Source organism: Lacerta agilis, chromosome 6 (genome assembly GCF_009819535.1).
Source record: "Lacerta agilis isolate rLacAgi1 chromosome 6, rLacAgi1.pri, whole genome shotgun sequence".
NCBI classification, from domain to species: domain Eukaryota; kingdom Metazoa; phylum Chordata; class Lepidosauria; order Squamata; family Lacertidae; genus Lacerta; species Lacerta agilis.
The window spans coordinates 87,665,582-87,681,243 of NC_046317.1; the positions used below are offsets into that span (position 1 = coordinate 87,665,582).

At 45.0% G+C, this 15,662-nt stretch overlaps 1 protein-coding gene across 1 annotated transcript in view; it reads left to right on the forward strand.

Moving 5' to 3' along the window:
- COL20A1 (collagen type XX alpha 1 chain) overlaps positions 1-15,662 on the forward strand; it is a 112,079-nt gene that overhangs the window by 84,826 nt on the left and 11,591 nt on the right. Inside the window, exons 29-34 of the mRNA XM_033153994.1 lie at positions 2,835-2,930; positions 5,707-5,760; positions 7,337-7,390; positions 10,516-10,569; positions 12,022-12,093; positions 13,459-13,494. Of these exons, the coding sequence (XP_033009885.1) occupies positions 2,835-2,930; positions 5,707-5,760; positions 7,337-7,390; positions 10,516-10,569; positions 12,022-12,093; positions 13,459-13,494 (366 nt within the window). The remainder of the gene's footprint in view (positions 1-2,834; positions 2,931-5,706; positions 5,761-7,336; positions 7,391-10,515; positions 10,570-12,021; positions 12,094-13,458; positions 13,495-15,662) is intronic.

Genomic DNA, 15,662 nt, shown 5'->3' on the forward strand with positions numbered 1-15,662 from the left:
AATACAGCAAGAGTAGTCACAAACAATAAATGTAAGGCACACAACCAAACTGGACCATTTCCACATAAATCGCAATAAGATCTAAAAAATAAAGGTACAAATAAATTAATAATAATAGCAGCTATAGCCCCTCACCACAAAACCCCCCAAAACAATATCCTGACCTAAGAGTCTAGTGCTGTTTCTGCTATCCTTTGCATTTCAAACTGCTCTGAATTTTGCGATTTAGCTCTCGGCTCCAAGAAGCAAAGAGCGTGTGAGTCTCCTGCTGGGTGATATATGATCCCTCCCTATAGCAGTGAGATGTGACCAGCCAAAGGGATCAGGGGACTTCCTCCTCACCAGCGCCTTGAAGTTTTGCACAGGGTGCTTGTTCATTCACCACGACAATAAACAGTTGATTTTGCAGCGGCATGAAGATAACTGCTCTCTGCCCCCCCCCCACCTTGCATTCCCCACCGTACCTAAATAGCTTATTGTCAGGGCAGTTGAGAAAAAGACAATTAAAAGCAAATCACCCCACAGTGGCCATTTCTGCATTGAACCCAGAAAAGTGAATTGCCAAAGGGGATAGGCCAGGCATAGGCAAACTCGGCCCTCCAGATGTTTTGAGACTACAATTCCCATCATCCCTGACCACTGGTCCCATTAGCTAGGGATGATGGGAGTTGTAGTCCCAAAACATCTGGAGGGCTGAGTTTGCCTATGCCTGGGATAGGCAATATAACTGAGCATGGGGTCAGAGAGCTGCCATACTAGGGACTGGAAACCTGAGGCTGATGTTACTTGTGTTTCTTGAACTTCAAATGCTTGCCCACAAATTCCAACATGATCCCTTTCCCGTCTTTGAACCCACCCACCCCCTTTTAGTTTTTGCTCTGGATTTTATTTTTAATGCAATGAAAAGTAAACTGACGAAGGTAAATGATTAAAAATTGCAATAAGAAAGTAAACAACTGCAATGGGTTCGTATACCGTATTTTTTCGTGTATAACATGTCCCCATGTATAAGACATGGACTCCAAATTAAGAAAATGGGGAGGGGGAGAGAGATTGCCCAGAGTTGCTGAGCTTTTTTAGAGGCAGTGTGGCCCAGAGTTGTTGGGCTTCTTTTGTAGAACTCATCCGCCTGACCTACGCTGCCACTCGCTGTTACAGAAAGCCACCTATCGACTGTCCCCTCACCGGCAGAAGCTGCCAATCACCTGCCAAATTACCGCAGTGGCAGCCGATCAACACCAGCTCTTGCCGCAGCCACCAATAACACACCCAATAGCTGCTGACAATCTCCGGCTCGCGGCAGCAACCAATCCCACGTCCCCCCTTATGCACTATCCATGTATAAGACAACCCACAATTTTAAACACAATTTTAAAGTAATGAAATCTCATCTTATACACAGAAAACTACGGTACAGTCACACCTCATGTTTCGAACGCTGCGGGTTACTTTTTTTTGGGTTGCTCTCGCGCTGAACCTGGAAGTACCGGAACGGGTTACTTCCGGGTTTCGGCGCTCACGCATGCGCAGAACCACTAAATCTCGCTTCGCGCATGCACAGAAGAGGCGCTGCGGGTTGCAAACGTGCCTCCCGCACGGATCACGTTCGCAACCCGAGCGTCCATTGTATATCACTCTGTAGGAGGGTTCTGAAGCACAGGCCTGCAGCAGGATTTCTCCTTCTCCAAGGGATGAGATTGAGGAAGGAGGCTGGGCTGCATTTAAGGGGGCAGCGAGCAATGTATTGGCGATGCCTGAATGCAAAATATTGTGATCATATCAGAGAGCAGGTGCCTCTATCTTAAAAGGCCTAATAACACTTTGCTGTCCAGAATGATAAGGTCTTTCCCCTACTTTGTGTTAGATTTTGCACTGCTGTTTATTATGGCCATGGCAGATTTCTCTCCCCCCAACCCCACCCCAGCCATCCCAAATCACAGTGACAGCCGCAGAAATGAGCTACCTTTCCGCTATAGATCGACAGACGAAAAGAGACGACAGCTTTGATGTGCAATGCGGAAAGCTTTGGGAAATGTTAAAACCCACCAATGTGGTTCTGGCTGGTTTGTTTGTTCCCTTCGCCTGCTGCAGAGTGACTAACACAGTCAAGCAGAGATGCAGCGAAATGTAGATTTGGACTTCTCGTCCAAAACAGAGTAAACAATTTGCAGCAGCGGCAAACTTTTAAACAGAGCCCCTTAAAATAGGGGGAGGAGACATCAACCCAAATGTTTCAAATATTTAGCTGTGGTTCCTGCATTGCAGGGGGTTGGCTTTGATGACCCTTGGGTGAGATGACCCAAGCTATGACTCTGTGAAATAGAGACCCATATGAATGGGTATGGGGTGGAGAGAGAGATTTGGTTCACATTTTAATGCAAACCTACCCCTTCTGCACTTCCCGAAAAAATACAGGAGCCAAACCACAGCAACCCTTCAAAATTCAGATTTCTTTGCATTTTGCAGTGCAGTTCTCCAACCCAAATGTGCATTAAAAATGTATATATTTGTGGATATGACATACAAAAATGCATCGCTTGGGAGCAAAGTAGGCTAAAATGCTGATTTTTTAAAAAGTACATATATTTGATTTGTGTTTTTAGTGGTATCTAATTTATGTTGCCTCAAGCTGCCTCAAGTCCTCCTCTGGCAGAAAGGCAACATGAGAATGAATGAATGAATGAATGAATGTTTTCATTCCTTGCTCTGACTTTCATTCCTCGCTTTGACTTTGGTTTTTGCAAAGGAAGATTGTTGTGCTGGGAATCTGAGTACCTGCAAGATACTGATGTGTGAATGCATTTCCTTGTTTCCTTGGCACCTGATGGCTTTAGGGTGAGCCAGGCCCACCTGGGCAAGTTGGGCCAGAAGGTCCGGGAGGACACCAAGGGACACCAGGCACCCAAGGGATGACTGTGCAGGGCCCCATAGTAAGTCGCTTTCTTCTTCTTTTTCTTTGCCCATGTGGGTTTTGCTAACACACACCACAAACACACACACACACCCCTTCAGAAATTGGCCCAAGACAACATGTATTAAATTGAGGTGGGCTGCAAAGATTAGAACAGGACGAACACCATTGCTTAATAAAAAAAAAATTCCTTCCAGTAGCACCTTAGAGACCAACTAAGTTTGTTATTGGTATGAGCTTTCGTTCATTTGGAGCAGATTTGAGTGGGCACGGAGGGCACAGGGGAGAAGAGATGGAGAGGAAGTCTCCTATCAGTACTACTACTACTACTACTAGTACTACTACTACTACTAGTGCATTTATTGCCTGCCCATCACCAGCAGTTAAAGCTGGTCTTGATCACAGGCATAGAGTGGGCTCTGAAAACACATTGCACAGGAAGAAGTCCTCGGACTAACAGGATGACATAGCGGGACGCAACATGTTTTGTTGTTGTTGCTGCATTCAAAATCTTGATTCGTTTTGGGGACAATGGAAGGGCAATGGGCTGTGCCCACCCCTAAATCAAATACAATGAACAGCAAGCAGAGAATAGCCTTCAGGAGGGTAGCCACTACATCCCCAAGGTTTCGTTCTCGGGACATGATGTCAGGGACTGGGCAGAGCAGGAATGGTGGAGACTGCTTCCCCAGCTTGACCCTTCCAGAGAAGAAGGAGACAGTTCATAATTACATCAGGGGTTTGAGGGAGGTTACAGCTCAGAGGCAGATGAGGGGGAAAGCTGGGAAATAATGGGAGAGGAGGAGGAAGAAGAAGCACCAGAGGAGAGGCAGCTGACGGACTTAGAAAGCATTCCAGACCCCCCCCCCCCTTTCCCAGAACCTAGCGGGCATTGAAAGTAGGAGAGCAGAGAGCTCAAAGGCGAAAGGCCCTTTCCAGCACCCGTAGCGATGACTCACGAGGATGTAGGAGAGACGGAGGGGGTGAGGTTTCATGCGGAGCAACACCATTACTCCAAGTGGCTGCATTTCTAAGCCTCTCTCTGTGAATATTGAATAAAAGGCATTGGTAAGAACTTCCCTCGTCTTATCCCTTCCTGGCAGTCTACTGTGGAGGGATTGTGATCCTCTGACGCCTGACACATGAGCACACATGCACAAATCCAAAGTGTACAAATTCCCTCTTTTTCCAACCAGCAACTTTGATGCCTTTAAAAGACAAAATAGACAGATCCGCGGAGGACTCGATGCATGTGTGCTACCTCCACTGTTGGAAGGAGTATGCTTCTGAATGACATTTGCTGGGAATTGCAATTGGGGAAGAGTGTTATTGCATTTAGGTTCCGCCTGCGGGCTTTGCGTGGGCACGTGGTTGGCCCCTGTGAAAATAAGATCTGAACTAGATGGGCCTTGGGCCTGATCCAGGAGGGCCTTCTTACACACGTATGTGAGTAAGCCTACATCAGGGGTCAGCAGATTTTTCAGCAGGGGGCCGGTCCACTGTCCCTCAGACCTTGCGGGGGACTGGACGGACTATATTTTGAAGGGGGAAAAATGAACGAATTCAATAGGAGTATAGCATCTAGATCAAGGGAAGTAATAGTACCACTGTATTCCGCTCTGGTCAGACCTCACCTGGAATACTGTGTCCAGTTCTGGGCACCACAGTTCAAGAAGGATACTGACAAGCTGGAACGTGTCCAGAAGAGGGCAACCAAAATGGTCAAAGGCCTGGAAACGATGCCTTATGACGAATGGCTTAGGGAGCTGGGTATGTTTAGCCTGGAGAAGAGAAGGTTGAGGGGTGATATGATAGCCATGTTCAAATATATAAAAGGATGTCATGATAGAGGAGGGAGAAAGTTTGTTTTCTGCTGCTCCAGAGAAGCGGACACGGAGCAATGGATTCAAACTACAAGAAAGAAGATTCCACCTAAACATTAGGAAGAACTTCCTGACAGTAAGAGCTGTTTGACAGTGGAATTTGCTGCCAAGGAGTGTGGTGGAGTCTCCTTCTTTGGAGGTCTTTAAGCAGAGGCTTGACAGCCATCTGTCAGGAATGCTTTGATGGTGTTTCCTGCTTGGCAGGGGGTTGGACTGGATGGCCCTTGTGGTCTCTTCCAACTCTGTGATTCTATGATTCGACTCATGTAAAAACACCAGGCAGGCCCCACAAATAACCAAGATGCATTTTAAATAAAAGCACACATGCTGATTCCCGGACCGTACGTGGGCCAGATTGAGAAGGCGATTGGGCCTGATCCTACCCCCGGGCCTTAGATAGATAGATTTATTGTTATGGTTCTCAACCAGCACACACATATTCATAAAAAACAATCCAAAATACATGCTAAAATCTGAACTATAAATATAAACTTTAAGCTTTCAAATTTTTAGATAAAAGAAGATATCACTACTTTAAAAGGTGGGCTACAGCCAGTTATAGCACTGGTTCGTCTTTAGCTCTGTCCTGAAGCTGTGTGGGTACTGCGGACTAGTTCGGGTCGAATTTTATGGCTCTAGCACAGAACCTGGATACCTTTGCTGTCACATTAGCGTTAGCATCTGAGAGAAGCCACTCTATATAGAAATTGTCCGAGCGTCCTGGGCCTTAGTTTGCCTACCCATGACCTACATTTACAGTACCTCTTGGTGTGAGAAAAGGAGTGTTACAAATACATAAGTGTTCCTTTTTATATCTGCGAAATGCCCGAGGATATAAAGATATATGCTAGCTCTGGAACGGCGCAGAGAATATACATTAAGTCATTTTTTCCCCCTGCATTCAAATTCTAGGGACCACCAGGTATTAAAGGAGACAAAGGAGACAGCGGAAGTCCAGGGATGCAGGTAATTATGACACACACTTTTCTCTCTCTCACTCTCTCTTTGTAATTTCCACCCATCTGTTATAATGATCTGGCAGCTTTCCCAAGCAGGATTGCAGGCAGTTCTCCTGTTGCTTACGAACCTTGCTTTGAAACCGCGCTTCTTCTGAGGTGGGAATCCCATACCGGTGCTTCCCCCCCCCGCTAGCTAGCTCTGTATTCCCTTTTCTTGGGGCCTGCAGTTTGGCAAACATTAATTATCTGAAGTCTCAGAGCCGCTTTAGGAGGTCAGCAAAAGAATTATGGAGATTTTGCAGATGGATAAGCTAGTTTAAAGAGAGAAGCTTACATGACCTTGGCCAAGGATGAACAGGCTATAAGTGGGAGCAAGAACAACGGAACCTGACAGCTCAATTTCCAAATGCCCAGCTCTCCAACAGTCTCCTGGATGGAAAAGATCAGGAGTGGAGAAAGCTGTACGCTTGTACTTGGAAGAAAGGGAAAGGGATTACTTTAATGTGTTCTTATTGGAAATGATGGCAACTTCTTTAAACTAAATTGAACTGCATTATGACATCATAAGTCTGAAAATAACCAGAATTTGGGGACAAAGCTATGCCTTGACTTAATGTCTTGCAAGGGCTGCCCCTCCCACCTGCCCTGATGAAAATGCTTATTACTTTACTTACTGAAAAAAGGGGGGAGGCAAGCCTGTTCCCTTTGGGGGTCCTCCGTCTCATCCAGCTGGCTGCTCCCCAAACTGATGGCACCCCTGTTGTTGTGGGTCATGCCATCAAGGGATGTGCATCTTCTGAATAGCCGTCATTGCACTGTACCAATAACAGAGGGTCGCATGCATATTTAGCAACCCCTGCAGTGCCACTGAAATCTTTCCAGACTGCTGAAACCATCCAAATGCATAGGATTGCAGTAAGTCTTGAGTGATGGAAATATGTTTTCAGGTCCAGAATTGGCTGGAGGGAAAGCGAGGGTGTGTGTGTGTGTGTGTGTGTGTGTGTGTGTGTGTGCAAACACTGCATTAAACTATAAACACTCGCAAATATACCTATTCCACACCAACATAGTGACACTATATTGGCTCAGGTTCCCTTTCTTCCAACAGGGCTGGCTGCCCTCCAGTTTGGGGCTTGCAGGCTCGCTCCCTCACCCACTAGCGGCACATGGGATCTGGGAAATGTCATTTCCCTTTCCCCCAATGCTCTGGAGTGGCATTAGATCAGCCACTTCAGGGCATTGTGGTGTGTGGCTTCTCAGAGAAACCCACAGCCGGGGCCTTGGCATTTGCCCAACTCTGCTGCATGCTGGTGCCAGGCCTGAATAGATCCACAGGTAGGGAGTGTGTAGGCCTCCCGTTACAGGTACATTGCTATGTGCATGGCACTCCTTGACTTCAGGTTGGTTCAGGAGAGATAGAGAGGGGACTATGTCTGCAGGAGGTGAGGCATAAATAAATCGAGTTCTTTTCAAAGCCGTTGTTCTTAGCTTTATCAGAAAATGATTCTGGATTAATCATGAAGTGCTCTTCATTGGTCTGACAAAGGATATGCTTCCTGAATAACAGTTCTGTTTGTCTTCAGGGTATGATGGGACCCCAAGGAGCTCCAGGGAAAGATGGGATTCAAGGATCAAAGGTAAAAGCACTGGGCAGTCTGGCAACCATTAAATGTGAGCTCTCAAATGACCTAAATCGTAAGTTGTTGTTGTTGTTGTTGTTGTTGTTGTTTAGTCGTTTAGTCATGTCCGACTCTTCATGACCCCATGGACCAGAGCATGCCTGTCTTCCACTGCCTCCCGCAGTTTGGTCAGACTCATGTTAGTAGCTTCGAGAACACTGTCCAGCCATCTCGTCCTCTGTCGTCCCCTTCTCCTTGTGCCCTCCATCTTTCCCAACATCAGGGTCTTTTCCAGGGAGTCTTCTCTTCTCATGAGGTGGCCAAAGTATTGGAGCCTCAGTTGAAGAGAGAGTGCAATTCTCCATGAACATCAGAGCAAGCCCAAGTGAAAGAGATGTTGTGTCACTCCCGGGAATTTCTTCCCCACTGCTCCATGTTTCTTTACAGCACCTGACATGATGTTTCTGAAGACAGATGCTTCATTTAGCTATCAAGGATAATATCACAATTAGGATAGAACAATCCTCAGCTGGTGCAGCACGGATAATTTGATCGCAAGCAATGATGCAAGGCACTGTCCCAAAGGAAACTCCCAGAGTCCCTTGCAGGATGCTGAGAGAAGGCCAGAGCGTAATTCTTGTGGGATCGTAGGGAGGGAAATGCCTCACCTGAACATCATTTTAAGCTTTCTCATTGAGAAATAAGGTTGCCCCTTCAAATGCTGCAAGACTGCAGAATATTGGCCGCGGCTGCTGTGACTCCTATCTTCTCCTACCACCCTTGCTAACTGAGAGGCAGAACAGTTTGACTGTTTCCTTTCCAACTTTTCTCTCTCTTTGCAAGCATTATTTTGGGAGCATTCGTGAAGGGCTCGATTTTTTTGGGAATGCTTAAAAAAATCTTTATTGAAGTGTTCAGCAGAAAGAGAACAACTAAAAACAACCAGGGATAGCCAAACAAGAAATATATCCTGTGATACTGGAGCTCATCTACCATTCTGAAACTCAGGGTTGCAGCCTGTGCTGCAATTCTGCTCAAGCATCAGATTTCTGCTTGTGTGCCAGAACTTTCCTTTCCTTTTTTTAAAAGATTTTATTATTTTTCAACATAAGGAACAAAAAACACTACATACACACGAATACACAATAAAGAAAACATAATAAACACCTCAAACAAAAAAAAATCACAATAAACAAAAGAAAAAACATATACCTACCTAAATAAACAAGAACATAAATTTATCCTTATTTCTTTCTAGTTTCAATCTTCTTCAATCAGGGACCTCCCCCGCCCACTCGGCTGCATTCAATATCAATATACTTTGGTAACTTTGTATCTTTTTCCATAAACATTAACCACACTTCTTACTAATCTTCAGGACATTATTTAGTCAGATTATAATTCATCACTTAAACTACACATCCTAAAAGTTCTTAAACAATTAAATCATTCATAACAATACTTTCCTTTCCACCCCACTTCCCTGAAATGTTCCCCACACCCTCAAAATCTGCTCTAGAAAACTGAGGAACACCTCCAGGGCAGATTTGGGTGGGGAACCCGGGAGAAGAAGTCCTACTATGCAAGCAGAACTCTGTTAGCACAGCACTGGATGCAATATGCAGGGTGGAACTGATTCATATATTTAATTCAATATTTGAAGACGGAGATTTGACAGAAATACAAAGGGAGGGGGAAAGGGGGAGATAATTCTTTTTGTAAACTCTTCGATGGTTTTTTTACATTTATAAATTTTGCAAAATAAATATTGTTAATTGAATTTGCTCAAAAGCATTTATAAACTGCTTAATATTTTTTAAAAGAACCCCTGAGCAGTGCGCAATGTGAAATCCACATTGTTAAGATGAAAACACAGCCAAGAAAAGCATCGAAAAACAGGAATTCAGGGAATTCAAATGCATAAAGCCTCAATCAGCTCCCAGTCCGTACCAGGAAATGCATTCATATTTTCGGGGAACTGGTACATGGGCTCCCCACAGAAGCCTTGATCAGTTCTGAGATGATGATGATGATGGAGATGTTTGTGCATCCATGATAGGGCAACCAAAAGTGATCAAAGGGATGGAGCATCAACCCTATGAAGAATGGCATTTGGGACGTTTTTAGTTTAGTGACACGGCAAGTAAGAGACAACATGTCAGAAGCTTATAATATTATGCATCGTATAGAGGAAGTGGGTAGAGATGAGTTCTCCCCTCCATCTCTGTTACCACAGGAACTCAGGGGCACCCAATGAACCAAATGCTAGAATCTGGCCCCTACAGGATGTAGAGGTGGCCACCCAAAAGAGGATTAGACACAATGCAACTGTGGTGACTGTCCCGGATGGCTATTTATTTATTTAATAACAGGTATGCACCACTTGGTTAAAGCTAGTAGTAATGTATGGAAGTGAGAGTTGGACCATAAAGAAGGCTGATCGCCGAAGAATTGATGCTTTTGAATTATGGTGCTGGAGGAGACTCTTGAGAGTCCCATGGACTGCAAGAAGATCCAACATATCCATCCTTAAAGAAATCAGCCCTGAGTGCTCTCTGGAAGGGCAGATCCTGAAGTTGAGGCTCCAGTACTTTGGCCACCTCATGAGAAGAGAAGACTCCCTAGAAAAGACCCTGATGTTGGGAAAGATGGAGGGCACAAGGAGAAGGGGGCGACAGAGGATGAGATGGTTGGACAGTGTTCTCGAAGCGACTGGCATCAGTTTGGCCAAACTGCGAGAGGCAGTGAAGGATTGGCATGCCTGGCGTGCTCTGGTCCATGGGGTCATGAAGAGTCGGACACGACTGAACGACTGAACAACAACAACATGCACCACTTGATTGTAAAAGAAACCTCAAAGCGGTTTGCAAAGAATGTTGGAGGCAGCAATGCTTCTGAATGCCCGTTGCTGGAAACCACAGAATGGGGAAATGCCTCTTTCGCACCCAGATCCCACCTACAGGCTTTCCCAGAAGAGGCAATCTGGATGGCCACTGTGAGAACAGGACTAGAGGGGCCACTGGCCTGATCCAGCAGCAGGACTCTTCTTACGTCTTTATCCCTAAAAGCAGCGCACACACCCTGAGCTCTCCCTCCCTGTTTTAGCCTTAGCCTTTCACTCGCTGTTCTGACTTGATTTGCAGGGTGTTCGAGGCCTGGAAGGCACGGCTGGACCTCCTGGACCACCAGGACCAAGGGTAAGAGATGCCAGTCATGTGGAAGGGAACTTTTTTCCACTCCAAAGGTCTTGCTACCAGGAATAGGCTGAGCTCGACTTCCCTCGGGTTAGCAGGGACGGCAGGCGAAAGGAGCGACGTGTCTTCATTACTGTTGCATCTTTCCTCCAGCTACTGTTCAGCAAGAGCTGGAGAGCCACCTGGTTCCAAGTCCTGGAGCATCTCCTCTCAGCCACGTTCTGTGGTACCCAAGTAGCAGCAGAGTGTCAGACGTTGACTTCTTAGTAGCCTCTTCTCCTTTCATCAGAAAAGGCAGTGGTGCCGTTTCAGATTTGCGGGAAGAGAAAGGGAAGCTATTGCAACAGCAAAAGGCAAGAATCTCAGCCAGATTTTTAAAAATCTACTCCTGGCTAAGTTCTAGATTTAAAATGTTTCGGCGGTGTATTTCAAGACCATTTGTTTTGGTTGCTTTTCAACTCCTCCTTTTGTGGTTGTTAACATTTTATCGACAAGGATAAACAAAGCATTTCCAGCCATTTCACCCCCCACTGCCCCTTGCTTCCTAAAGCAGAGTCACTCTGGATTCACTGTAACACAACATACATTTTGTTTTTAATTGGACTTGTTAACTGCTTTTTACCCAAAGATACCCAGGTGACTTGCGTTTAGAAACATAAAAATAGATACATTCATTATACCATTAATAAAAATCACACACACACTTTCATCATAGGAGAAAAACATCAGCTTGTTTATTATTAAATTTGTATCTTATTTTTCCTCAAAGGGGCATACATGGTTCTCTCTTCCCAAGGTCACTTACTAAGCTTCATGGCTGAGCGGGGATTTGAACCCTGGTCTCCCAGGTTCTCGACTGATACTCTTAGCTACACCATTCTGACGCAGGACATCTTTATTCTGCCCATCTGCAATTGCCCAGCAGAGTGATTTCCCTACCCATTTTGTCCTCACAACAACCCAGTGGGGCAGCTTAGGCTGTGAAGAAAGAATGGGAAGGGGGGTGGGGACAGGAGGGAAAAGTCAGAAGGAGGCAAGAAAGTGCAAGAGGACAGGAAAAAAGGCAGGGGATTGGAAGGGGGGGTAGGATAAAGTAACAGAGTGTGTGAGAGGGAAGTAGGAAGAGAGAGCGCCAAGATTCTGTCTGCATAATAAAGCTATTAAAAACTGAAGGGAGAAAATAACACCGTTCTGGGACTTGCTGTTCTGACCTACTATTGTGCCCATAAATTGTGACATTAATTGGAAACGAAGAGAGCATCAGCCATGCACAGCACAGCCTTCACATTTTGTTCCCCCGACTGGGTGGGGCACCAACTTCAACCTGAAGGCCGTAATTCCCGCCCTGGGCCTTTTGCAAGTTCGTTTTTGCTGGTCTCCCTCAAGCCTCAAGTCGCAATAGTTTTCCGTCATCCGACATCTCCAGTCATTGTGGCTTTCCCTGGCTCTCTGCAGGGTTTCCAAGGCATAGCAGGCGCCCGAGGCAGCAGTGGGGAGAAGGGTCCCCCAGGAGAAGTTGGCCCAACGGTAAGTCTTCCCCATTTCACTCCCACAAGTGCACCCCAGCCCAGGAGTATGTAAAACTTGCCCCTTCCTTCCTTCCTTCTTTCCTCCCTCCCTTCCTTCCATTTTCTTTCTTTCTTTCTTTCTTTCTTTCTTTCTTTCTTTCTTTCTTTCCTTCCTTCCTTCCTTCCTTCCTTCCTTCCTTCCTTCCTTCCTTCCTCTTTCTTTCTTTCTTTCTTTCTTTCTTTCTTTCTTTCTTTCTTTCTTTCTTTCTTTCTTTCTTTCTTTCTTTCTTTCCTTCCTTCCATTTTCTTCCTTCCTTCCTTCCTTCCTTCCTTCCTTCCTTCCTTCCTTCCTTCCTTCCTTCCTTCCTCTTTCTTTCTTTCTTTCTTTCTTTCTTTCTTTCTTTCTTTCTTTCTTTCTTTCTTTCTTTCTTTCTTTCACTGGCATTCCATGCCCAGGACAACAAACATCTTGCTGCCTGCCCCCAGCCATTGGAACAGGGCAGTCTGAATAACCTAACGAATAAATAACCAGCATCTGCAAAACTGGATCTGTCCTTTTTCACAAAACGCTATTTCCCCAAATTGTTATTTCACGGCCTCGCTGCCCTTGGAAATCTGTAATTGGCTTAATAGCGCCCCATTCTTCACTTATAGGCACATATTTTAATTATGCATCGTTCCTCATTTGCAAGCGCAGACGTCTGCCTTATTGTTTCAAAAAGTTTTGAGATGCGTTCCGCGAGAAAAGCACTCGGTGCAGTGCGCCAAACTGTAAAACCTGTACAAATCCAATAAAATGAAAAGCACACAGACGCATTCATTCAAGGGCAGAGTAAGTAGCATCATGCTTTAACAGAAGACCAATTAATAATCAGTACCTTGAGTACCACCCCTGTGAAGAATCAATTGGATTCATTGCTAAACCCAACAAGGTGTTACGGAAAGGTCATCACGTTTTTGCAGATGCAGCTATTTATGACATTTTTATCTCACCTTCCTTCCATCCTAGAACCCAAGTTGACATTCTGAACATTTCAAGGTGGTCTTCCATCCAGGTATGGACCAGACCAGATTTCCCTTAGTAACCAGTATCCTGCAAAGTATCACCTACCCAGATTATGCTATGCAAGGGGATGAGGTATGCTTTTGGCCAAGCATTCCTGCTGTGGAAGGTCTTTATCCACTCTCTGCAGGAAGGTGCTTTCGCTCGAGAGATGGAACCAAGCCGTAAAGGAGACTTATTGAATGTATAATATCCTTGCAGGTTTTGCTGGAGAATGACAAGACTAGGCTGCTGTAACTGTCGGTTCTCAGAGTGGCCTTTTCATTTACAGCCTCCAAAGAGAAGATAGATTTATAACTTTTGCTTTGTTTTCTCCACCAGGGGCTACCTGGTCCAAAAGGAGAAAGGGGAGAGAAGGTGAGTCTCTTTGGCTTCTATTTTCTTTGGAACCCACCCTTGGGTGGCCAACAGTCAGCTCGATGGACCAGTGACCTGACTCGTTGCGGAGCATCTTTCCATGTCTCTCTGCTAAACTGGTACTTGAGCCTGCACAACATTATCAGCAGTGATGGCACCAGAGTGTGCAATTGTCTAGTTTGGTATACAAATTCCTTTCACTTGTGAAACATGAGAAACAGAAATATCCCAGGAACCAAGGGTGCCAGAATCCCTGCTGTGCAATCCTAAATGGGGAAGGCGGGGTGTTGTATTTGAAAAAGCCCTTCCCCTTTGATTGTCACCGGTATGTCATTGTCTTGTTTTAAAGTGCTTTGAAATGAACGGTAGAGAAATTATGCTGGGATGGGTAATGAGTCAGATCCTTGGGACTCTCAAGGATCCAGTAGATCCAAAACCACCTTTGACCCCCACCTCCTCCTCACACACACACCCCAGAACGACCCATTTCAAGTTCCAGTGTTGGTGGTAGACTTTTTTATTTAGTTAGTTAGTTAACTTTCTATCTAATCTCTTACTTGCTCTTTCCCACTACAATTATACAATCATATAATTGTTTACAAAAAGTGAAACCATTCCAAATGTCACAGAACAATACAGTATAAACTCAGCAGAAGTCCCATGAAACAAAAGATACCTTAGCAGTTTAAGGCCGGGGTAAAAATAAAGACCACATTTTCCCTGGATATATTGTGGACCCTCACTTCCCACGGTGGATTCCCCTTCCCCCAGTGGCAGAGCTGTTCTCCAGTAGTGTGGAGGGATCTCCTCTCCAACCCATTCCCACTCCCCAAATAAACTGCAGATTAAGATTGTTTTGCCCATTCTCAAAAGAAAACCCAGCTTTCTTCCAGGGCTAACACAGGCATCCTGTTGGCTAGTTTTCTTCACAAGAGTTAGGGGCAAGTTTTGACAGCACCAAAGTTGGATCTGGGACAAGATCTTGGATTTTACAAAACTATGTCAGATTTGGGGAAGTGGCCAGTGTGGTGTAGTGGTTAAGAGTGGTGGACTTGTAATCTGGTGAACCGGGTTTGATTCCCTGCTCCTCCACATGCAGCTGCTGGGTGACCTTGGGCTAGTCACACTTCTTTGAAGTCTCTCAGCCCCACTCACCTCACAGAGTGTTTGTTGTAGGGGAGGAAGGGAAAAGGGGATGGTTAGCCGCTTTGAGACTCCTTAGGGTAGTGATAAAGCGGGATAACAAATCCAAACTCTTTTCTTCTTCCTCTTCTTCTTCTTCTTCTTCTTCTTCTTCTTCTTCTTCTTCTTCTTCTTCTTCTTCATCATCATGGGTTGTCATAGAAGTTCACAGACGCTGGGTACTAAATAGGAAAGAGGACAAGGGGCAGATACCCACCTCTGATACAGATGGACCAATGCTCTGAACTGATATAAAGGCCACTTTCTGTGTTCCTTCTTCTCTGCTTTAATTTTCCCTTCCTGAAGTGGCTTAACTTCAGAAGCAAAAAAACAAAACAAAACATGTAGTTAGCCCCATAGAGAAGCCCACCCCGATTGAAACATTCTGGGGAAATCAAACTACTAGGAATAATGATTAGCAAACAGCATGGGATCTATTCCTCAGCTTCAGTTTTCCCAACTGCACTAAGGTGTGCTAAACTTCCTGTGAGGTTTGTTTGCTTTTTTAAAAAAAACGGACTGGTTGATGGGTTTTAAACTTTTGCTAGATTCCCTCTGCAGCTATCAACAGGACCCAGGTGCATGACTTTCTATCATTTCCCTCTGCCATCTGACTTTTCAATTTTATTTTATTTTTAAACCCACTCTATTGTGCTCCTGCTAGGCTTTCCTCTCTTATTTTTTTTTTAAATGTGGTAGCATTTTTCACTTTTATTTCCTGGGCACCCTGCCCAGTTCTTGCTTAATTTTGGGTAAAGACTGCACATTGATCCAGACGGTGTCATCAAAAATCTCGCTGTTTGATGCAGGGCTCAATTTTCATTTCGTTATGAGCTTTTATGGATAATGGCAGTGACTATTTTCAAGTTGTTTTCTGCATTTTGATTGCTTTATTACCTGTTGCAAGGAAGATATATCTATATCCAAAAATGTGTGTGTGTGTGTGTGTGTGTGTGTGTGTGTGTGTAGATAAATAAATGGAGAGG